General features: G+C 43.5%; 1 protein-coding gene across 1 annotated transcript in view; it reads left to right on the forward strand.

Annotated features, from left to right (window-relative positions):
• Positions 1-24,114, forward strand: part of LOC105478341 (ARF like GTPase 3) — a 47,831-nt gene that overhangs the window by 12,564 nt on the left and 11,153 nt on the right. Inside the window, exons 3-5 of the mRNA XM_071069204.1 lie at positions 3,767-3,883; positions 17,152-17,202; positions 21,921-22,106. Of these exons, the coding sequence (XP_070925305.1) occupies positions 3,767-3,883; positions 17,152-17,202; positions 21,921-22,106 (354 nt within the window). The remainder of the gene's footprint in view (positions 1-3,766; positions 3,884-17,151; positions 17,203-21,920; positions 22,107-24,114) is intronic.

Genomic DNA, 24,114 nt, shown 5'->3' on the forward strand with positions numbered 1-24,114 from the left:
TTGAATGGCTGTGCTGGTGTGCATGCATACTTCCTGGCCTATGAGTCTTACTGATTCATAATTCTTTGTGGAAAAGTCATTTCAACTGCTACCAAATGAACAATTTTACAGCTTCTGAACAAATTTAATGTATAGCCTGAGGAGGAGCAAATTACAGTAGTCTAGCCTAGAAGGGCTGAAAACACATATTAGTGTGTCAAGATTTCTGCCGGAAAAAGAAGCACTAGGTTTTGTGTGCCTCGCTTGTGGGTTTTCTTTTGTTTTTTTGTTTTTTGGTTTTTTTTTTTTAGTATTAGCAATAAACTGTATCTCTCAAGAACTAACATGAAGACTTCCACGCTGCAAACACAGAAATAAACTCAAAGTTAGGAACCCAAAGTTCTCATTCTAAACTTCAGGCTTTGTTGGATGTGTTATAGGTGACTCTGATAATATATTGCATCAACATTTCATATTATTTAAAAACAAACTTTTATTATGTTTTTTGTTTTATATTTGAAAAAGTAATAAGTGCTTATTGTAGTAAATTTAGGAAGTATAAATAAATAAAATTGAGAAACTAGAAGTCACCTATATATAATGCCCAGTCAGACATACCACTGTTCACATTTAGGAATGTATCAAGTTTTTTTCTATGCATATATATGATGGGTATATTTAAAATAAAAAATAAAAATGGCTCATAGAGGATATACTAGTTTGTATCATCTATATCTAGATATAGATTTTTTTTAGAGACGGGGTTTCACTCTGTTGGCCAGGCTGGAGTACAGTGGCGCCATCCATAGCTCACTGCAGCCTCAATTCTTGGTATCAAGCAATCCTCCCACCTCAGGATCCTGAGTAGTTAGGACTGCAGGCATGTGCCACCACACCCAGCTAATTTTTTTTTTTTTTTTTGGTAGAGATGGGGTCTCACTACATTGCCCAGGCAGACCTTGAACTCCTGGGCTCAAGCAGTCCTCCCACCTCAACCTCCCAAAATTGGGATTATGGGTGTGAGCCACTGAACCTGTCCCTTCTTGTTTACTTAATAATAGATCATGAACATCTTTCTGTTATTATGTATGTAAATGCTTATGTAATATACATCTCTAAATGTTTGTGCCCATTCATTATTATTGTTTCCTCAGAATAACTTCCTAGATTTGTTGGGTCTCATTACTTATAGACATTTAAGCCCATTGATACATATGGTCAAATTCCAAGATTTACTGTTATTGTATTCCAAGATTTACTGTTATTTATTTTCTGCTTTATTCCAGAAAGGATTCAGTATTACTGAGTTTGACATTTAATATCATTGTTGAGTATGAAATTTTAAAATATACCAAAGTAGTTTTGCCAGTGAGTCACAATGAAACTTTTTTCAATAAGCTTACACTATTTCCCTTTAGAATTCTTGAACTTCTAATGTATTCAGTCATTGGCGTATTAGAGAAGCGAGAGTCAGCAGGATCCCCAGTTATCCTCCAGCGACTGTGTATCCTCAGTGGAAATTGGGTGGCAGTGTTCCTGTCCTATTGCACTGTGCCTTCTCCTTCTGTGCCAGGCAGCAGTGTTGACAGGCTACCACATGAAACAAATGTTTGTGGAGGCATCCCCAAACGTATCTATGGCTGAAATGTCTCTTCTGTGGTAGCAAGCTGTTGATTGGGTTTTTCTTTTCTTTTTTTTTTTTTTTTTGAGACAGAGTCTCACTCTGTCGCCTAGGCTGGAGTGCAGTGACACAATCTTGCAGTGGACTCACTGCAAGCTCTGCCTCCCAGGTTCACACCATTCTGCTGCCTCGGCCTCCCAAGTAGCTGGGACCACAGGCGTGCCCACCACCACGCCCGGCTAATTTTTTGTATTTTTAGTAGAGATGGGGTTTCACCAAGTTAGCCAGGATGTTCTCGATCTCCTGACCTCGTGATCCGCCCGCCTTGGCCTCCCAAAGTGCTGAGATTACAGGTGTGAGCCACCGAGCCCGGCCCTGATTGGGTTTTTCAAATCCTGGTTTCCCTATGTAATTTTTGCAAGAAGACTTTAAAAAAAAAATTCTTGTTCATGACATACATTCTCTGGGAACCCCAAAGGGCTTGTTAATTTGTTTCCTTCCACACTGACCCCCAGCTGGCAATTCTGCCTGTCCCTGATTTGCTCACCTTCCTCAAAGTTTCACCTCAAGTAACTGTCTTAAAAATGAAGGCTTCCAGCCAGGTGCAGTGGCTCACACCGGTAATCCCAGCACTTTGGGAGGCTGAGGCAGGCAGATCACCTGAGGTCGGGAGTTCAAGACCAGCCTGACCAACATGGAGAAACCCTGTCTCTACTAAAAATACAAAGTTAGCCAGGCATGGTGGTGCATGCCTGTAATCCCAGCTACTCAGGAGGCTGAGGCAGGATAATCGCTTGAATCCGGGAGGCAGAGGTTGCAGTGAGCTGAGATCACACCATTGCACTCCAGCCTGGGCAACAAGAGCAAAAGTCTGAAAAAAAAAAAAAAAAAGACTTCCAGCCAGGCGCAGTGGCACATGCCTGTAATCCCAGTGCTTTGGAAGGCCAAGGTGGGCGGATCACGAGGTCAGGAGTTTGAGACCAGCCTGACCAATATGGTGAAATCCTGTCTCTACTAAAAATACATTAAATTAGCCGGACATGGTGGCAGGCGCCTGTAATTCCAGCTACTCAGGAGGCTGAGGCAGGAGAATCACTTGAACTTGGGAGGCGGAGGTTGCAGTGAGCCAAGGCCACGCCACTGCACTCCAGCCTGGGCAACAGAACAAGACTTTGTCTCAAAAAAAAAAATGAAGACTTCCTTTTCAAGTTCAAGTTCATCAGAGTTGCCTATGAAAGCACTTTTTTTTTTTGAGATGGAGTCTCGTTCTGTCACCCAGGCCAGAGTGCAGTGGCATGATCTCAGCTCACTGCAACCTCTGCCTCCTGGGTTCAACTGATTCTCCTGCCTCAGCCTCCTGAGTAGCTGGGACTCCAGGCACGTGCCTGGCTAATTTTTGTATTTTAGTAGAGACGGGGTTTCACCATATTGGTGAGGCTGGTCTTGAACTCCTGACCTCCTGATCCACCCGCCTTGGCCTCCCAGAGTGCTGGGATTACAGGCATGAGCCACCGCGCCTGGCCTGAAAGCACAATTTTAAGTGACCACTTGTTTGTTTCCATCAGTGTCTGTAACTGAGGGCTCCACCTCCCTACTGGGCTGATATATTCGAGTTATAAACCCAGCCTCCCCCATAGCATCCTCAGTTCTGCTCTTTTTCCTGATTAATCCCTATAGGAAATTTATTTTGAGCTGCTCTTGAAGAATCTAATCCTCTAGATTTGTAGCTTTTGCCTCTTTAAATTTAGCTTGTGTTCTTTTCTGCTGAGTCTTCAGATTCAGCTTTTTTGTTGTTGTTGTTAGTTACATGAAATGTCCTGTTAAATTTTACTGTCCTGAAGCTTCATGGGCATGTGATGTGTGTTGATTAATTAGAGCTATTCTCCTTTGGAGTTATCCTCAGCAATTATATATATATATGTTCATTGTAGAAAAACATTGTGTTAGCCTGACATTATTAACACTGACTCCACAACCTGGATGAGATAAGCATGTATAAATATGTTTCTTTATTCTCTGTCACAACAAACCATTTTCAGCATTACCAGTATCACATATGGCAGAGTACTTTAGAATTAATAAAAAAAACATAGTTATTAAATGTAACTTTGTCAGAATTATGATCCCAAAGTTTAATAAAACTTGATGTTTTTGCTTCTGTTTCAGGGTTTCAACATCAAAAGTGTACAATCACAAGGTTTTAAACTGAATGTATGGGACATTGGTGGACAGAGGAAAATCAGACCATACTGGAGGAATTATTTTGAAAATACTGATATTCTTGTAAGTACTCCTTCTGATGCACTAATTCATAGTATTTTCTGCCATGTATTAGAAATATGGACACTGTAACATTCTTTCTTGTCAGTAATTCCACCACCATAACATTAATCACTGTGAATTTAGCAGGGATAGCAGAAGGCTGCAGATTATAAAGGGAAAATGTCTTTGTGTAACTTGTATAAGATGTTTTGCTGTCCCTCAGTAACAATGTTGTACCCACACCCGTCTTGGCAAAGTAAAGTGTTTATTAATTGCCATAGTGATTTGAATAGCAGAAGGGAAGTCAGAAGATCATGCCACTGACTGTCACCCCTAGGAAGACAATGAATCAAGTGTATCACAAAGAGAGCAACCAAAATAGTGAAAATACTGGAAACCATGATGTATAAGGAGTGGTTGAAAGACCTGACAGTGTTCTTCCTAGAAAAGAGAACACTGGGAACTGTCCAGGCAGCTTCAAGAATTATCTTAAGTCAGAGGGATTGAATAGTTCTAGAGGGCTGAGCCAAGAGCAAGATGGGGAACATTAGGTGGTAGAATGTAATTCAGAATAAGGAAGAAGTTTCCTATAATTACAGTTGTCCAGAAGTAGAAGAAGCTGCCTCATAATTGGGAATACCTTGACGCAGGGAACATTCATTCAGCTGGAGGCCAAGATTTTAGCTCCCAGCTCACTGTCATTTCCTTTAGGACCACTACTGTTTCAGAATTCTTGGAGATTTCACTGTCCACATATATGATTTCCACAAAACTCCAGCCTCTCAGTTCCTTCACCTGCCCTCCTCCAATGATCTTGTCATCTACTCTACCTCAGCCACATACTCTCATAATCATACCCTAAAACTAGGGGAACTCATGAACTTAGATGGGAGAAAAATTGCATGTCACTTTTACTAACCTCTAACCAAAAGTTTGTGTTTACATCAGTTATGATGCAAGGCAATAAACTGCAATAATAGCAGCCATATCTATGTATTTATTACTAGTAGAAATCATCTAGACCAGGTGTGGTGGCTCATGCCTGTAATCCCAGCACTTTGGGGAGGCTGAGGTGGGAGGATCGCTTGAGTCCAGGAGGCAGAGGTTGCAGTGAACCCAGATCGAGATCGGGCCACCCTACTCCAGCCTGGAAGATAGAGTGATACTCTGTCTCAAGAAAAGAAAAAAAAAGAAATCATCTTGCATCTCAAAACAGCTTCACCCTCTGCTGTTGTTTCTTAAGTGTCTCTCTCTTCTGGATCATTCCCATCAACATAAACATATCCTGTAGCTTTTCTTGCTTAATAAATAAAAAATAAGCCCCAGAAAACTCCTCCTGACCATACATCCCCCTCCAATACTGTCCCATTCCTCAGCCTCCCTTTATAGCAGAACTTCTTGAAAGAGTTTCCTATGCTCTGTCTTTGCTTTATCTCCTCCCAGTTACTCTTGAGCCTTCTATTCAGGCTCACTGATAATTCCACATTGCTAAAAATAGGGTTCAGTTTTCAGTACTCATCTCACTTGACCTATCAGCCCATTTAACATTGGTAATGCTGTCTTTGAAACATTGTCTTTACTTGGCTTCCAAGACACCATTCTATCTTGGTTTTCCTCCTCACTGGCTACTTCTGCTAAATCTCCATTGCTATTTTTTTAAATCTCCCAACCTCCAAATGTTTGAGAGCCCCAGAGTCCTTGTGTTTTTCTTCTCTGAGTTACTGCTTAGGTGACCTCGTCTAATTTGAAGGATTTAACGACCACTTAGATACTTATGAATCTCAAACCATCATCTCTAGCCTGGAATTCTCCCCTGAACTTGAGTTTCATATACAGTCATGTGCCACATAATGACACTTGGGTCAGTGACTGACCTCATAAATGATAGTGGTCCCTTAAGATTATAATAGAGCTGCCGGGCTCAGTGGCTCACGCCTGTAATCCCAGCACTTTTGGAGGCCAAGGCGGGTGGATCAGGAGGTCAGGAGTTCAAGACCAGCCTGGCCAAGATGGTGAAACCACGTCTCGACTAAAAATACGAAAATTAGCTGGGCGTGGTGGTGGACGCCTATAATCCCAGTTACTCGGGAGACTGAGGCAGAGAATTGCTTGAACCTGGGAGGCAGAGCTTGTAGTGAGCCAATATTTTGCCACTGCACTCCAGCCTGGATGACACAGCAAGACTCTCTTTCTCAAAAAAAAAAAAAAAAAAAAAGGGAGCTGAAAATTTTCTATTACCTACTGACATAGCTGTCATAACACATTACCTTGTATGTGTTTAGGTACATAAATACTTACCATTGTTTTACAGTTGCCTGCAGCATTCAGTACAGTAACTTGGTGTACAGGTTTGTAGCCTGGGGCAATAGGCTATGCCATACAGCCTAGGTGTGTAGTAGACCATCTAGGTGTGTGTAAGTACACTGTATGATGTTGGCACCATGTCAGAATTGCCTAATAATGCATTTCTCAGAACATGTCCCTGTCATTAAGCAACATATGACTATATAAGCCAGCTGCCTATTTGACATCTCTAGTTCAGGGGCTGGTAAGGCCTCAACCTCAACGTGTCTAAAACCAAATTCCTGTTTTCATCCTACTCAACCCTACTCTTCCCACAGTCTTCTCAGTTCCTCATTCCTCCAGAAACAATGCAGTCATTCTTGGCTCCCTCTCCTCTCACTCCCCGCATCTGATCTATCAGCAAATTATTTGTACCTGTTGCCATCAGACATATTTTTATTTATTACCTTTCTCTCACACTGGAAGGTAAGCTCCGTAAGGACAGGAATTTTTGCATTTTAAAAAACTGTTGGCCCGGCAGGGTGGCTCATGCCTGTAATCCCAGTACTTTGGGAGGCCGAGGTGGGCGGATCATGAAGTCAGGAGATCATCCTGGCTAACACAGTGAAACTCTGTCTCTACTAAAAATACAAAAAATTAGCCGGGCGTGGTGGTGGGCGCCTGTTGTCCCAGCTACTCAGGAGGCTGAGGCCGGAGAATGGCGTGAACCCAGGAGGCGGACCTTGCAGTGAGCCGAGATCGCGCCGCTGCACTCTAGCCTGGGTGACAGAGTGAGACTCTGTCTCAATTTAAAAAATTAAAATAAGGCTGGGCATGGTGGTCATCCAGCCTGGGCAACAAGAGTGAGACTCTCTCTAAGATAAGATAAGATGAGATAAGATAAGAATAGGTTGAGATAAGATAAGGTGAGATAAGATAATATTCTCTTAAATCAGAAAAAAACCAAAAAATAAAAATAAAATAAAAATAAAAATAAAAATAAATAATCTTTTAAATCAGGCCGAGTGCAGTGGCTCATGCCTGTAATCCCAGCACTTTGTGAGGTCAGGAGTCCGAGCCAGCCTGACCAACACGGAGAAACCCCATCTCTACTAAAAATACAAAATTAGCTGGGTGTGGTGGCACATGCCTGTAATCCTAGCTACTTGGGAGGCTGAGGTGGGAGAATCGCTTGAACCCAGGAGGTGGAGGTTGCGGTGAGCCAAGATCGTGCCGTTGCATTCCAGCTAGGGCAACAAGGGTGAAACTCCATCTCAAAAATTAAAAAAAAATCTTTTAAATCAACAAGGAAACACTTAGAACTAATAAGTGATTACACCAAGGCTGCAGGATATAAGATTAATATGTACAAGTCAGTTGCTTTCCTTTTTATCAGCAGTGAACAATTGAAATTTGAAATTAATAGCAAAATACTATTTAGCACCCCCAAAATGAAATGCTTAGGCATAAATCTAACAAAATACATTTAGGACCTGTTTGAGGAAACCTGCAAAACTAATAAAGAAGATCTAGGTAAATAAAGAGATGGTCCATGCTCATGGATAGGAAAACTCAGTGTTATTAAGATGTCAGTTATACCCAACTTGATTTATAGATTTAATACAATCCCAATCAAAATCACAGCAAGTTACTTTGGGGATATTGACAAACTGATTCTGATGTTTATATGGAAAAACAAAAGATTTAGATGGCTAGTATAGTACTGAAAAGGAACAAGTTAGAGGACTGGCACTACCTGACTTCAAGATTCACTGTAAAGCAAGTAAACAAGACAGCATAGGCCGGGCGCAGTGGCTCATGCCCGCAATCCCAACACGTTGGCAGGCTGAGGCAGGCGGATCACCTGAGGTCAGGAGTTCAAGAGCAGTCTGGCCAATGGGGTGAAACCCCATCTATATTAAAAATACAAAAACTAGCCAGGTGTGGTGGCAGGCACCTGTAATCCCAGCTGCTCGGGAGACTAAGACAGGAGAATCGCTTGAACCCAGGAGGCGGAGATTGCGGTGAGCCAAGATTGTACCATTGCACTCCAGCCTGGGCAACAAGTGTGAAACTCCGTCTCAAAAAAAAAAAAAAAGACAGCATGCCTCAGAGAAAGAGTAGACAAATTGATCAACAGAACAGAATAGAAAGCCCCAAAATAGGCTTACATGAATATGGCCCACTCTCTTTGACAAAAGAACATGACAATTCAAGGGAGGAAGGATAATCTTTTCAGCAAGTGGTGCTGGAATAATGGGACCTCGACATGCAAAAAAAAAAAAAAAAAAAATCTAGACCCATCCTTACCCCTTAACTTAAAATGTTAAAATGGATTTTTTTTCCTTCTACCTGAGGCCCTTGACAAAATGGATCTTAAACCTAAATGTAAAATCCAAACACTATAAAACTCCTAGAAGATAACATAGAAGAACATCTAGGTGACCTTGAGTTTGGTGATGAGGTTTTAGATACACAAAAAGCATAATCCATGAAAGAAATAAATTGGACTTAAATGAATTTAAAACTTCTGGAAGCTGGGTGTAGTGGCTCATGCCTGTAATCTCAGCCCTTTGGGAGGCCGAGGTGGGAGGATGCTTTGAGTCCAGGAGTTCAAGACCAGCCTGCACAATATACTGTGACCCTGTCTCTACAAAAAATAAAAAAAAAAATTAGCCAGGCATGGTGATGTGGACCTGTAGTCCCAGCTACTCGGGAGACTGAGTTGGAAGGATCACTTGAGCCCGGGAAGTTGAGTCTGCAGTGAACCGTGATCATGCCAGTGTACTCCAGTCCGGGTAACAGAGTGAGACTCTATCTCAAAAAAATAAATAAAACTTCTGCTCTGCAAAAGAAACTGCTAAGAGAATAAAAAGACAAACCACAGACTGGGAGAAAATATTTGCAAAACACATGTATGTTAAAGTAGTTGTATTTAAAATATACAAATAACTCAAAAACTCAAGAATAAGCAGACAACTTGGTTTTACAAATGGGCAAAAGATCTGAACAGGCACCTCATCAAAGAAGGCAGATAAGCATATAAAAAATGTTCAGTATTATACGTCATTATGGATTTACAAATTAAAACAGCATTAATATAGTACTACATATTAATACCTACTAGACTGACTAAAATAAAAAAAACTGACAATACCGAATGCCGATACGTATGTAGAGCAACAGGAACTCCTCTTCATTGCTGGTGGAAATGCAAAATGGTATAGCCACTTTGGAAGACAGTTGGTAGTATCTTACAAAGCTAAACATAGTTTTAGCATACAGTCCAGAAGTACTTCAAGATATATACCCAGTTAGTTGGAAATTGATATTCCACACAAAATCCTGCATAGGAATGTTTATGGCAGCTTTATTCCTAATTGCCAAAACCTGGAAGCAACCAAGATGTCCTTCAGTAGGTTAATAGATAAACCCATATAGTAGAATATTATTCAGTGATAAAAAGATATAAGCTATCAAGTCTTGAAAAGACACAGAGGGCCGGGTGCAGTGGCTCACACCTGTAATCCCAGCACTTTGGGAGGCCGAGGTGGGCAGATCATGAGGTCAGGAGATCGAGACCATCCTGGCTAACACGGTGAAACCCCGTCTCTACTAAAAAATACAAAAAATTAGCCAGGTGAGGCAGCGGGCACCTGTAGTCCCAGCTACTCGGGAGGCTGGGGCAGGAGAATGGCATGAACCCTGGAGGTGGAACTTGTAGTGAGCCGAGATCGTGCCACTGCACTCCAGCCTGGGTGACGGAGCGAGACTCCATCTCAAAAAAAAAAAAAGAGGCCGGGCGCGGTGGCTCAAGCCTGTAATCCCAGCACTTTGGGAGGCCGAGACGGGCGGATCACAAGGTCAGGAGATCGAGACCATCCTGGCTAACATGGTGAAACCCCGTCTCTACTAAAAATACAAAAAACTAGCCGGGCGAGGTGGCGGGTGCCTGTAGTCCCAGCTACTCGGGAGGCTGAGGCAGGAGAATGGCATGAACCCGGGAGGCGGAGCTTGCAGTGAGCTGAGACCCGGCCACTGCACTCCAGCCTGGGCGACAGAGCGAGACTCCATCTCAAAAAAAAAAAAAAAAAAAGAAAGAAAAGAAAAGACATGGAGGGCTCACACCTGTAATCCCAGCACTTTGGGAGGCTGAGGTGGGTGGATCACCGGAGGTCAGGAGTTCGAGACCAGCCTGGCCATCATGGCGAAACCCCATCTCTGCTAAAAATATAAAAATTAGCCAGAGGTGGTGGCGCATGCCTGTAATCCCAACTCCTCAGGAAGCTGAGACAGTGAGACAGGAGTATCGCTTGAACCCAGGAGGCAGAGGTTGCAGTGAGCCGAGATCACACCACTGCACTCCAGCCTGGGCGACAGAGCGAGACTCCATCTCAAAAAAAAAAAAAAAAAAAAAGTGTATACATGTTTCAAAAACTATAGACTCCCTTTTCCTCTTTCAATCAAGAGTAAGGAAAAAGCAGGTGGCTGAGAGAAATTACATTCCTATCTGTTCATCTGCTGGATTAAAGTATCTTGAAAGAAATACCCAAGGAAGAGAAGTATATAAGGACATTAATGATTGTAAGTCTCCATAAGGAGGTCTCAGAAACCTTCTGGTCTCCAGGTAAGGGTAATTTTAAATCATAAGCTCTAATAGCTTGAGGGTAGACTGCAAGGTCGTTGTAATATAACGTAACCCTGGATTCCACATTCACATGAACTGAGAGTACCCGGGAATTAACGTACAATACAGCAAAAATCGGTTCACAACAACCCTAGAGAAGCTTCCTCCAGCACATCCTTGTACTAGGCACTAGTACAAGATAATATTTTGGATTGAGGGTCAACCTTTCATTATTTTCCAGTGCTGTTTGAGATTAAACAAGTTTGGGGGAGCAGCTGAGTCCCTGGGGTTAGATTCTAAGGCCTTGTGACTCACAGCCGTGTCTGCCAGTTTTGTAGCCGCTTAGAGTGGCAGTGGTGGATGGGTTATATTTGTCTGTGTTTAATAGTCTTCCATTGTTGGTTGAAAAAGACTTATTACGCCAGACTCCACACTGCCTAGAAGAGCAGGCTTGAGGCTTGACACAAGAGTTGCCTGGTTCATTCTTTCCCATTATCTCTAGAGTACCATAATCAAATCTTGCTTTAGAGCAGGTCGACAAATTGATCCAGGCTGCCTCCAGTTTTTGTATAGCCTTCAAGCTAGGAGTGGTTTTTACATTTCTAAGTGGTTGGGGGGAAGAAATGCCAAAAGAATAATGTTTCACAACATGTGAAAATTATATGAAATTCACATTTCAGTGTCCATGAAGTTACTTGGAACATAGCCGCATGCATTTGTGTACAGATTTTCTGTGGTTGCTTTCTGACGATAACAGGAGCGTTCAAGAATTGTGAAAGAGATTGTATGGGCCACAGAGGCTAAAATATTGACTGCTGACCTTTCAGAAAAAGTTTGCCTACCCTTGCTTTGGAGTATTAAATTAAATGGTTCTCAAAACTGTGTCTGGTGGTGCACACCTATAATCTCAACTACTCAAGAGGCTGAGGTGGGAGGATCCCTTGAGCCCAGGAGTTTGAGACCAGCCTGGGTAACATACAAGACCCCATCTCAAAAAAATAAATAAATAAATAAAAGGTTTGAAATACTAAGGGCAACTCCTAGAAGTACCAGAATTATTCTTAGGGAAGATGACATTGAGAACATCTGACATCAGCTTTATTAATTTGAGGGTAGTGACTAAGAAATAAAACTTGAAGTGTGATGGAAGGGAGAGGATAGGGTATCTTCCATTTCTCTTTAGACCCAGAAATAATAACAGCCTTTTGATAGATAAAATAAATGTATTTTCAAGGTATATTCATGTTACTACTAATCATTTACTGTATTATTAATACCAGCTTTGTGTTTAAATGTAATATAATTTAAACAAAGTAGGCCAGCCACAGTGGCTCATGCCTGTAATCCCAGCACTTTGGGAGGCTGAGGCAGGTGGATCAGTTGAGATCAGGAATTCAAGACCAGCCTGGCCAACATGGTGAAATGTCGTCTCTACTAAAAATACAAAATTAGCTGGGCGTGGTGGAGCATGCTTGTAATCCCAGCAACTCCAGAGGCTGAGGCAGGAGAATTGCTTGAACTCAGGAGGCAGAGGTTGCAGTGAGCTGAGATCACGCCATTGCACTCCAGCCTGTGCAACAAGAGCAAAACTCTGTCTCAAAAAAATGCCTTTTTACATTTTTTACATGACTGAGTTAACCAATAGCTATGCTATTTTTTTGAAAAAGTAAAGGTAATCCTTATCTTTAGCTGTTGTCCAGAAGGAAACAGACATTGCATGGAGACATTGGGAGGAGCTGGGGAGGCGACAATCAGGATGAGAGTATACCACTGCAGGGCCGGGCGCTGTAGGTTATGGTTGTAATCCCAGCATTTTGGGAGGCAGAGGTGGGCAGACCACTTGAGGATAGGAGTTCAAGACCAGCCTGGCCAACATGGTGAAACCCCGTCTCTACTAAAAATACAAAAATTAGCCAGGTTTGATGGCATGGACCTATAGTCCCAGCTACTCAGGAGACTGAGGCAGGAGAATTGCTTGAACCCAGGAGGCGGAGGTTGCAGTGAGCCAAGATCGCCCCATTGTACTCCAGCCTGGACGACAGAGCAAGACTCTTTCTCAAAAAAAAAAAAAAAAGTATAATGCTGCAGAAAACACACTTGTGGGATCACCAGAGATTTGTTTGTGCCTATGACTTTTTCATTTGGCTCTTAATAAATGGGATGCTTCCTTTATAGACTGACTCCTAGAATGATTGTATAGTAATTTTCACATTTTGTAAAAGTTACTTGAGAAAATGCCAAATTATAGGAAAAATTGGTGTATAATTTAGGAAAATCCTCCTTTCTAATCTTGTAATGGAAATGCTTGCAGTGAAATTTCATGTCAAAGCAATAAATACCAAATAATTATGAGTACAAATTAAAGCTTTCTTCTCATTGACCTTCAGCCTCTGGATTCTCTGGTATTTGACTGGTCATCTTTCTTGTCTACTATTAAAATGATCTTTCCATTTCTCACCATCCTCTCCCAACTGTCTGTTTCTTCATATCAACCGTCTGGGTTTTTTTTGTTTGTTTGTTTTTTGTTTTTTGTTTTTTGTTTTAAGAGCTGCGGTTTCACCCCAGGAGGCGGAGGTTGGGGTGAGCCAAGATCGCACCATTGCACTCCAGCCTGGGCAACAAAAGTGAAACTCTGTCTCATAAAAAAAAAAGAGAGAGAGATGGAGTTTCACTTTGTGGCCCAGGGGAGTGCAATGGCGTGATCATAGCTCACTCTCAATCTCCTGGGCTTAAGGGATCCTCCTGCCTCAGCCTCCTGCGTAACAGAGACTACAAGGTACATGCTACTGCATCTTGCTAATTTTGTTTGTTTGTTTTCAGAGATGGGTCTCACTATGTTGCCCAGGCTGGTTTCAAACTCCTGGGTTCAAGCGATCCTTCTACCTTGGCCTCCCAAAGTGTTGGGATTACAGGCATGAGCCACTGCACCCACTATCTTTAACTATATTATCAGCCTTGTCTCAGCCTCTTCCTTCCTACCCTCACCTTTATTCATAGCCTTTGCCCCCAGCACACCTCTCTCCTGCTTTGTCATTCTTTTCTTGCCAGATGACCTGAACATAGCCACCAAGCAGCCCTCTGAGCTCCAGACACTCCTAGCAATGACCTGATCTTTCTTTCCTCCCTCACATAAATATGTTTTTTGTTTTTTGTTTTTTAATTTGAGACTCGCTCTGTCACCCAGGCTGGAGTGCGGTGGTACGATCTTGGCTCACTGCAACCTCTCCCTCCCAGGTTCAAGTGATTCTCCTGCCTCAGCCCCCTGAGTAGCGCATGCGCCAGCTAATTTTTTGTATTTTTAGTAGAGATGGGTTTTCACTGTGTTAGCCAGTATGGTCTCGATCTCCTGACCTTCTGATTCGCCCGCCTCAGCCTCCCAAAGTGCTGGGATTACAGGCGTGAGCCACTGCGCCTGGCCTATATGTGTACTTTTTGAGACAGAGTCTCACTCCGTCGCCCAAGCTGGAGTGCAGTGGTGTGAGCTCGGCTCACCGCAGCCTCCACCTTCTGGGTTCAAGCGATTCTCTCGCCTCAGCCTCCCGAGTAGCTGGGATTACAGGTGCACACCACCATGTCCAGCTAATTTTTGTATTTTTGGTAGAGACGGGGTTTCTCCCTGTTGGCCGGGCTGGTCTTGAACTCCTGACCTCAGGTGATCCACCCACCTCAGCCTCCCAAAGTACTGGGTTTACAGACATGAGCCACTGTGCCTGGTCTTCCCTCACATCTTCTTGGACTATTGCTTGAGTGAAAATCATTCTAGGCTACTATAGACTATAAAACAATTTGAATGAGGTCTTTTATTTTGAAGTTCACTCTCCCATTGCATTTCTTCTTTCTTCATCTGTGTTTATACTCTGCCCGCTACTTCTAGAAGGTGAGCCTCACTGGTGGAAAACTAAGCAAGCACCATATTCTGCAGAGTGACTTATCAGACACATGGAATGTTGGGTGTGTGTGTGGTGTGCAGAACTCATTAGTGCATGTATTGACATCGAATCAGAGTACAATAATAATAATGAGCAATAATTAAAATGCCATACAAAAATATTGAAACCAAACATACTCATCCTCTCTCCTCGTATGATTCTCCAAGTAGAAACATAGAGTATTCTTTTTTTTTCTTTTTTTTTTTTTCTTTTTTTTTTGAGACAGAGTTTCACTCTTGTTGCCCAGGCTGGAGTACAGTGGCGCAATCTTAGCTCACCACAACCTCTGCCTCCCAGGTTCAAGCGGTTCTCCTGCCTCAGCCTCCCAAGTAGGTGGGATTATAGGCATATGCCACCACACCCGGCTAATTTTTTATTTTTAGTAGACACAGGGTTTCTCCATGTTGGTCAGACTGGTCTCAAACTCTTGACCTCAGGTGATCCGCCCTCCTTGGCCTCCCAAAGTGCTGGGATTACAGGCATGAGCCACCGCGCCTGGCCAAAACATAGAGTATTCTTGAGGGAAATGGCTGAAATTGGTTTCTGGTATAATATTTAGCATTTGTGACTCTAAATAGAGAGCATTAAGCGGTGGAATTTTAATTGTGTTTTTTTTTTTTTTTCTAAAGAGCAGATTTTCAGTGTAGCACAGAATTTGACTTTGAGTAAAAAAAATGCTTGTAACTTACATAATTTAACGTATGTAATGGTGAGAACTGAAGATTGTGTGTGTTTTTAGTTGGATATGCTATTTTAAAAGAGAATGTTTCCATTATACCATTAGGCTAATAGCAATTTTAAAGTCTTTAAAGAAATTTTGAAAGATTGATAATTTTTAGATTAGCAAGTGAGAAAACATACATCATTTAATGAAAAATACCTACAAAATTATATCTCTGTTTCTTTTTTAGTTTTCATATGAAGGAGGATTAAAAGGGAGCTTTCCATAGGAAATTAAAATAGTTAATGTGTTTGGGTGGTATAACTATAGGTGATCTTTCTTTCTTTCTTTCTTTCTCTTTCTTTTTTTCTTTCTTTCTTGTGTGAGTGTGAGTGTGTGTGTGTGTGTGTGTGTGTGTGTGTGTGTGTTACCTTATTTCCCTTATTGCTGTAGGATGTTATTCATGCAATAACTAAAATTGAGGGATGGGGAGAAATCGTGGGATTTGTAGTTTATGATGAATCTCAAGACTTCTTGCTTCTGGCAAAGACTGTGCCCTTACTATTTCCAGTATTTGATCTTGACCCAGCTGTGTCTCCTTTGTCATCAGCCCCTGAAGTCAGCATATAGTTAATGCTGCAGATGGTACTTTGAGATTTGAGGAATATAGGATTATAAATGCCTCAAAACACCATCCCTTCCATTCTGACAATCCGGGAAGCAGTTTAGCAGACAGGTTAAGAGCAGCTATGGACTTACGTGCTTGAGTTTGAATCCCAATTTTCTCAAGTACCAGATGTAATTTGGGCAAATTACTTGACTTTCTGCTTATGTTTGTTTACGAATAAAATGGGAAAATAGGCCAGGTGCGGTGGCTTACAGCTGTAATCCCAGCACTTTGGGAAGCCAAGGCGGGCGGATCATGAAGTCAGGAGATCGAGACCATCCTGGATAACATGGTGAAACCCTGACTCTACTAAAAATACAAAAAATTAGCCAGGCGTGGTGGCGGGCGCCTGTAGTCCCAGCTACTTGGGAGGCTGAGGCAGGAGAATGGACAATGGCGTGAACCCGGGAGGCGGCGCTTGCAGTGAGCCGAGATCGCGCCACTGCATTCCAGCCTGGGTGACAGAGCGAGACTCTGTCTCAAAAAAAAAAAAAAAGGCTGGGCATGGTAGCTCACTCCTGTAATCCCAGCAGCTTGGGAGGCCGAGGCGGGTGGATCATGAAGTCAGGAGATCGAGACCATCCTGGCTAACACAGTGAAACCCTGTCTCTACTAAAAATACAAAAAAATTGGCCGGGCGTGGCGGCAGGCGCCTGTAGTCCCAGCTGCTGGGGAGGCTAAGGCAGGAGAATGGCGTGAACCCAGAGTTGAGATCGCACCACTGCACTCCAGCCTGGGTGACAGAGCAAGACTCCATCTCAAAAAAAAGGGAAAACAGTGAAATCTATATTGTAAAGTTGTAATGAGGGTTAATAGAGTAGACCTAGTAATGTTTACTGATAACATCAAGTGCCCATTAAATGTAGCTATTTTATCCCACTTGGTTTTCCTAAATTCCTAGACTTTGGAGCGTTGCTGAAGGTATTTTCTGGGCATCCCTATTTATTTAATTTGTGTATTTGTTTGTTTGGCCTTCATAAATGAGATGAGAATCGCCAGTGAATTACTGTATGTTGTGCTAATTGGAATATGCTGATTGGGGATCACCTGCTTCTTTTGCAGAAATTGCCCTGTCTTTTCCATCTCTGCTCACTGAAATAACCTTCTTCTTTTCCTTTATAGATATATGTAATCGACAGTGCAGACAGAAAAAGATTTGAAGAGACGGGTCAGGTAAATAATTCTTTTGTTTTATATCAAAGGTCTAATATATATATATATATATATATATTTTTTTTTTTTTTTTTTTTTTTGAGACGGAGTTTTTTGCTCTTATTTCCCAGGCTGGAGTGCAATGGCATGATCTCGGCTCACCCCAACCTCCGCCTCCCGGGTTCAAGCAATTCTCCTGCCTCAGCCTCCCAAGTACCTGGGATTAGCATGCGCCACCACGCCCGGCTAATTTTGTATTTTTAGTAGAGACAGGGTTTCACCATGTTGGTCAGGCTGGTCTCGAACTCCCGACCTCAGGTGATCTTCCCACCTTGGCCTCCCAAAGTGCTGGGATTACAGGCGTGAGCCACCGCGCCCAGCCTAGTATATTTTTTAAATACTAATTCTTCTGTTGAGATAGTTCCCAAATAACTGGGTATTCATTAATCAACCTTGTAAATGTGTGAGAGTGAGGGAAGTTTTTGTTTTGTTTTGTCTGTTAACCTTTACAGTTGAAACAAGACAGTTATTCTAGCAAGCTAGCAAAAATACCAGTTGTCTGAAATTAGTTGAGAGTTCTTTAAACAGTTTTTTTGTTTTCCCAAGATGGAGTTTCACTCTTGTTACCCAGGCTGGAGTGCAGTGGCACAATCTCGGCTCACTGCAACCTCCACCTCCCAGGTTCAAGTGATTCTCCTGCCTCAGCCTCCCACATAGCTGGGATTACAGCCGTGCGCCACCACACCCGGCTAATTTTTGTATTTTTGGTAGAGACAGGGTTTCTCCATGTTTACCAGGCTGGTCTTGAACTCTTGACCTCAGATGATCCACCCACCTCAGCCTCCCAAAGTGCTGGGATTACAGGCGTGAGCCTCCACGCCCAGCCTAAACAGTTTTTTAATTAAAGCTTTTTAGCTTTAATCAAATTGAATATACGAGATACAGACGAGTGGAACTTAGCACTATGCCCAAAGGCTCTTCAGGTTTTTTCCCAGGCCATGTGAAAATGAACCCAAAGGAACAATTCACTTCTCATTTTTATTTACATTTTTCAATACCTACTTAATTGATTCAGGGGTAACTTTGACAAATTTGAAAGGACAGGAAGAAATGCACAAGCCAAAACTAAGCTGCTTTTATATTTTAAGCCAGGAGATGAGGTGTACCTTGAACCCAAATACGGCTTCAAATGCAGGGCGCATGTCAACATGATTACATGATGTGATTTGTGTACCCAATTTTACATAGAGAAGTGAAGGACATTTTACCCAGGGTGGGTTTGCTGATAGGAGAGGCAAGGGGTGGAGTGGACTGATTTGAAGAAGCGTGCTTAGATCTCGTTGCAACAGCCTGGACAACATGGAGAAACCCCATCTCTACAAAAAAGGAGTGAAATTAGCTGGGTATGGTGGCATGTACCTGTAGTTCCAGCTACTTGGGTGGCTGAGGTAGGAGAATGGCTTGAGCCTAGGAGGTCAAGGCTGCAGTGAGTTGTGATCAAGACACTGCACTCCAGCCTGGGCAACAGAGTGAGACCCTGTCTCAAAAAAAAAAAAAAAAAGAAAGAAAAAAAAAAGAAAAAAGGTCAGCACAATGGTTCACACCTGTAATCCCAGCACTTTGGGAGGTCGAAGCAGGTGGATCACCTGAGGTCAGAAGTTTGAGACCAGCCTGGCCAATATGGTAATACCCCGTCTCTACAAAAAATTAGCCAGGTGTGGTGGTGCGTGCCTGTAATCCCAGCTACTCGGGAAGCTGAGGCAGGAGAATCACTTGAACCCAGGAGACAGAAGTTCCAGTAAGCCAAGATTGCACCACTGCACTCCAGTCTGGGCAACAAGAGCAAAACTCTGTCTCAAAAAAAAAAAAAGTTCAACTTTTAAATTAATTTTAAAATGTTTTTTAAGGCCAGTGGATCATGCCTGTAATCCCAGCACTTTGGCAGGCCGAGGCAGGTGGATCACCTGAGGTCAGGAGATCAAGACCATCCTGGCTAACATGGAGAAACCCTGTCTCTACTAAAAATACAAAAAATTAGCCGGGTGTGGTGGCATGTGCCTGTAGTCCCAGCTACTCTGGAGGCTGAGGCAGGATAATCGCTTGAACCCAGGAGGCGGAGCTTGCAGTGAGCCGAGATTGTGCCACTGCACTCCAGCCTGGGTGACAGAGTGAGACTCCATCTCAAAAAAAAAAAAAAGTTTTTTAAAAAGTTCTCATTGCAGAGTCCTTGGCCTGTATCCTGAATGACCACAGGTGGCCTTCCAAAGGTAGCAGTTCTCATGTTTATGTCCTTTTTTTTGAAACTGAGTTGAGAACCCTCCAGACTTCTGGAAACAACTCACCACCCTTCCATACCCTGATGATTTCTGGATTATCACTCTTGTGAAATACGAGCTTGGAGGTGGAGGGGGTCCTATGTAGTCATCTGCCTCTTGATCCATACAGTTCTCTTTGAAAGCCCACGTGTTTTATTTTTTTTTATTTTATTTTATTTTTTTTTGAGACGGAGTCTCGCTCTGTCGCCCAGGCTGGAGTGCAGTGGCCGGATCTCAGCTCACTGCAAGCTCCGCTTCCCGGGTTCACGCCATTCTCCTGCCTCAGCCTCCCGAGTAGCTGGGACTACAGGCGTCCGCCACATCGCCCGGCTAGTTTTTTGTATTTTTTTAGTAGAGACGGGGTTTCACCGTGTTAGGCAGGATGGTCTCGATCTCCTGACCTCGTGATCCACCCGTCTCGGCCTCCCAAAGTGCTGGGATTACAGGCTTGAGCCACCGTGCCCGGCCAAGCCCACGTGTTTTAAGTAGCTAAAATGTGAATTTAATGAGAAAAAGATGGGCCTATCATTTAAGTACATATACAACCCCTCCTATAGTTTTTGTAAACAGAATCACATATAATTTAGACCCCAACCTGTAACCTAAATATCAGGGACCTTGCCAGATGGACCAATAAAGTTATCTTAGGATGTAGGTTTGATGAAATGTGAAGCATGTGCATGCATGTTTTAGAGATAGAGATTGATGAAACAGAATTATCGCTAAAGTAATTGTCATTTTCAGTTTAAATTTCATACACACACACACACACACACACACACATTGAAAGTTATTTGCAGGTAATCACTTTGAGTAAGTTTTGAATCTCAAGCCACTTCTTGTCTTCTCCCTTGAATGATGTTTCTCAAAATGTGTTCTATGAGCCAGGGGTGTTGGTTCATCGCTATAATTCTAGCACTCTGTTAGGCTGAGGCGGGAGGATCCCTTGAGCCAAGGAGTTCAAGACCAGCATGGCCAATATATCAAAACCCTGTCTCTACAAAAAAAATTTTTTTTTTCCAGAGAGAGTCTCGCTCTGTCACCCAGACTGGAGTGCAGTGGCATGATCTTGGCTCACTGCAACCTTTGCCTCCTGGGTTCAAGCAATTCTCCTGTCTCAGCCTCCTGAGTAGTTGGGACTACAGGTGCCCGCCACCATGTGTGGCTAATTTTTGAATTTTTAGTAGAGACAGGGTTTCACCATATTGGTCAGACTGATCTCGAACTCCTGACCTCAGGTGATCCGCCCACCTCAGCTTCCCAAAATGCTGTGATTACATAGGTGAGCCACCACACCCGGCCAAAAAAAATGTTTTTAATTAGCTGGGCATGGTGGCGATCACCTTAGGTCCCAGCTAGCTGATCAGGAGGCCAAGTTGAAAGCATCACTTGAGCCCAGGAGGCTGAGCCTGCAGTAAGCTGTGATCGTGCCACTACACTCCAGCCTGGGTGACAGAGTGAGATATTGTCTCAAAAAAAAAAAAAATTTGGTCTGTGAATCATCTATAACAGAATCACTTCAGGAGTTTGTTAAAAATGTAGATTCCTGAGCCCTAGCTCAGGCATTCCAAAGTCAGCATCTCTGGATTGGGCCCAGGAATCTGCCAGGGGAATCTTATACAGGTTCAAGTTTGATAATCAGACTGGGCACGGTGGCTCACACCTGTAATCCCAGCACTTTGGGAGGCCAAGGCAGGCAGATCACTTGAGGCCAGGAGTTCAAAACCAGCCTGACCAGCATGGTGAAACTCCATCTCTACCAAAAATACAGAAATTAGCTGGGCATGGTGGTGTGCACCTGCAATCCCAGCTACTCAGGAGGCTGAGGCATGAGAATTGCTTGAACCCAGGAGGTGGAAGGTTGCAGTGAGTCTGGATTGCGCCACTGCACTCCAGCCTGGGCGACAGAGCAAGACCCTGTCTCCAAAAAAAAAAAAAAAAGAAAAGAAAAAAGTTTGAGAGTCACTACTCTTGAAAGTTGCTAGCTGATCAGCTTAACTGTTATGTTTTTTCTGATTAGAAGTACATGGTTGGCTGGGTTTGGTGGCTCACGCCTGTAATCCCAGCACTTTGGGAGGCCGAGGCGGGTGGATCACCTGAGGTGTGCAGTCCTAGACCAGCCTGCCCAACATGGCAAAACCCTGTCTCTACTAAAAATACAAAAGTTAGCTGGGTGTGGTGGTACATGCCTGTAGTCCCAGCTACTCAGGAGGCTGAGGCAGGAGAATCACTTGAACCTGGGAGGCGAAGGTTGCAGTGAGCCGAGATCATGCCACTGCACTCCAGCTTGGGTGACAAAGCAAGACTCTGTCTCAAAAAAAAAAAAAAAAAAAAAAAAGGAAAAAGAGAAAAGGATAGTATATGGTTATATATCATAGATTTATAGATTTTAACCTTCCCTCCCTCTCCCTTCTCAAAATCCAGGAACTAGCGGAATTATTGGAGGAAGAAAAACTAAGTTGTGTGCCAGTGCTCATCTTTGCTAATAAGCAGGATTTGCTCACAGCAGCTCCTGCCTCTGAAATTGCAGAAGGACTGAACCTGCATACCATCCGCGACCGAGTCTGGCAGATCCAGTCTTGCTCAGCTCTCACAGGAGAGGGCGTTCAGGTAAGATTACAGGAAGCCTTGGCCACCTGGCAACATGACAGCTAACCGAGGTGGTCTGTCTCATTGGTTGCGCTGATCTTGATGGGCAGATGAGCCATTCCAAGACAGGAAGGGCATGGAGGAATTTGGTTCTTTTCTGCTTAGCAACCAATCAGAAATCATGAGGTGCTCCAAGAGCGCCCCAGGTAAGCCACCCTACATGTGCAGCAAGCTTCGCCATTGGGAGGGATGTGAGAACAGAAGACTGAGGATTGTCTCTAACTCTAGGATTCTTTGATGATTGATTGGATTGGGACTTTGTGTTGTGTCTAATATTACGGATGCTAACTGCCTGTCCTTCCAAGGTGATAGCCACCAACAATCATACACGTCCTAGTCATCCTAGAAGTGTTTTTGTTTCTTCTGTTGGTTATCTCCCCCGGCCCTAGGGTTGGTGTCTGTTTCCTGCTACTTCAGGTTGTTTTCCCACTGGGAGGCTTCTACTGACAGAAAGCCCCTGCTTTGTACTGAGGAACTGTGTACCGGAAAAGCAGGCTCCCCCTAATTTTTTTTTTTTTTTTGAGACAGAGTTTCATTCTCATCGCCCAGGTTGGAGTGCGGTGGCGCAATCTCGGCTCACTGCAATGTCCTCCTCCCGGCTTCAAGCAATTCTCCTGCCTCAGCCTTGCAGGTAGCTGGGATTACAGGCATGCACCACCACACCCACCTGATTTTTTATATTTTTAGTAAAAACAGGATTTCGCCATGTTGGCCAGGCTGGTCTTGAATTCCTGACCCCAAGTGATCTGCCTGCCTCAGCCTCCCAAAGTGCTGGGATTACAGGCATGAGCCACCCTGCCCAGCCCTGGCTGCTTTTTAAAACATCAAGGCTGAGTGCGGTGGCTCATGCCTGTAATCCCAGCACTTTGGGAGGCCGAGGCGGGTGGATCACCTGAGGTCAGGGGTTCAAGACCAGCCTGGCCAACATGGCAAAACCGTGTCTCTACTAAAAAAACAAAAAAAGGCCGGGCGCGGTGGCTCAAGCCTGTAATCCCAGCACTTTGGGAGGCCGAGACGGGTGGATCACGAGGTCAGGAGATCGAGACCAACCTGGTGAACATGGTGAAACCCCGTCTCTACTAAAAAATACAAAAAAAAACTAGCCGGGCGAGGTGGCGGCGCCTGTAGTCCCAGCTACTCGGGAGGCTGAGGCAGGAGAATGGCGTGAACCTGGGAGGCAGAGCTTGCAGTGAGCTGAGATCCGGCCACTGCAACTCCAGCCCGGGAGACAGAGCGAGACTCCGTCTCAAAAAAAAAAAAAAAAAAATCAGCTGGGCATGGTGGTGCACACCTGTAATCCCAGTTAGTCGGGAGGCTGAGGCAGGAGAATCGCTTGAACCTGGGAGATGGAGGTTGCAGTGAGCCGAGGTCAAGATCGCACTACTGCACTCCAGCCTGGGCGACAGCATGACTGTGTCTCAAAATAAATAAATAAATAAAAATAAACAATCAAAATTTGTCTAACATGTTTTACTCTGATTGCACACAGGATGGAAGTCATAGGCCTAAGGTTATGTTGATGAAGATGAGACCCATGAAAAGATAGTAATTTTCTTGTGTTTCTGCAAACCACTTCAGCATGAGCCTGTCTGAAGGGTTTAGAACACAAATTTAGAAAGCTGAGAGCATCTTGAGGTTGGGGGCTATTATGAAGGTGGGGCTGAAGAAAAGCAATACAGTTTGTGTGCATACTTGTAAGAAAGTGCGAGTACAACTCTGGAATCTTTCTTTTGCTTGACCAGAGTGTTGAAGAAAAAGCAAAGCAAGAATTAACAGTAAGGCTCTTGTATCTTCTGCCAGCCTTAGGGATGTGAAAAAGGAAGACTAGAGTAATCTAGAATCAATATTTAGAGCCATGGCATTTAAAGTCAAGGACACTGCTTCAGAGAAGCCTGGAGGTAGAGAGGGAGCTCCTGTCATTTTCTTCCCAACCCCCCGACCTCCCCCAACTCCCATCAGGTGGAGATTA

This window comes from Macaca nemestrina, chromosome 9, assembly GCF_043159975.1.
Source record: "Macaca nemestrina isolate mMacNem1 chromosome 9, mMacNem.hap1, whole genome shotgun sequence".
NCBI classification, from domain to species: Eukaryota; Metazoa; Chordata; class Mammalia; order Primates; family Cercopithecidae; genus Macaca; species Macaca nemestrina.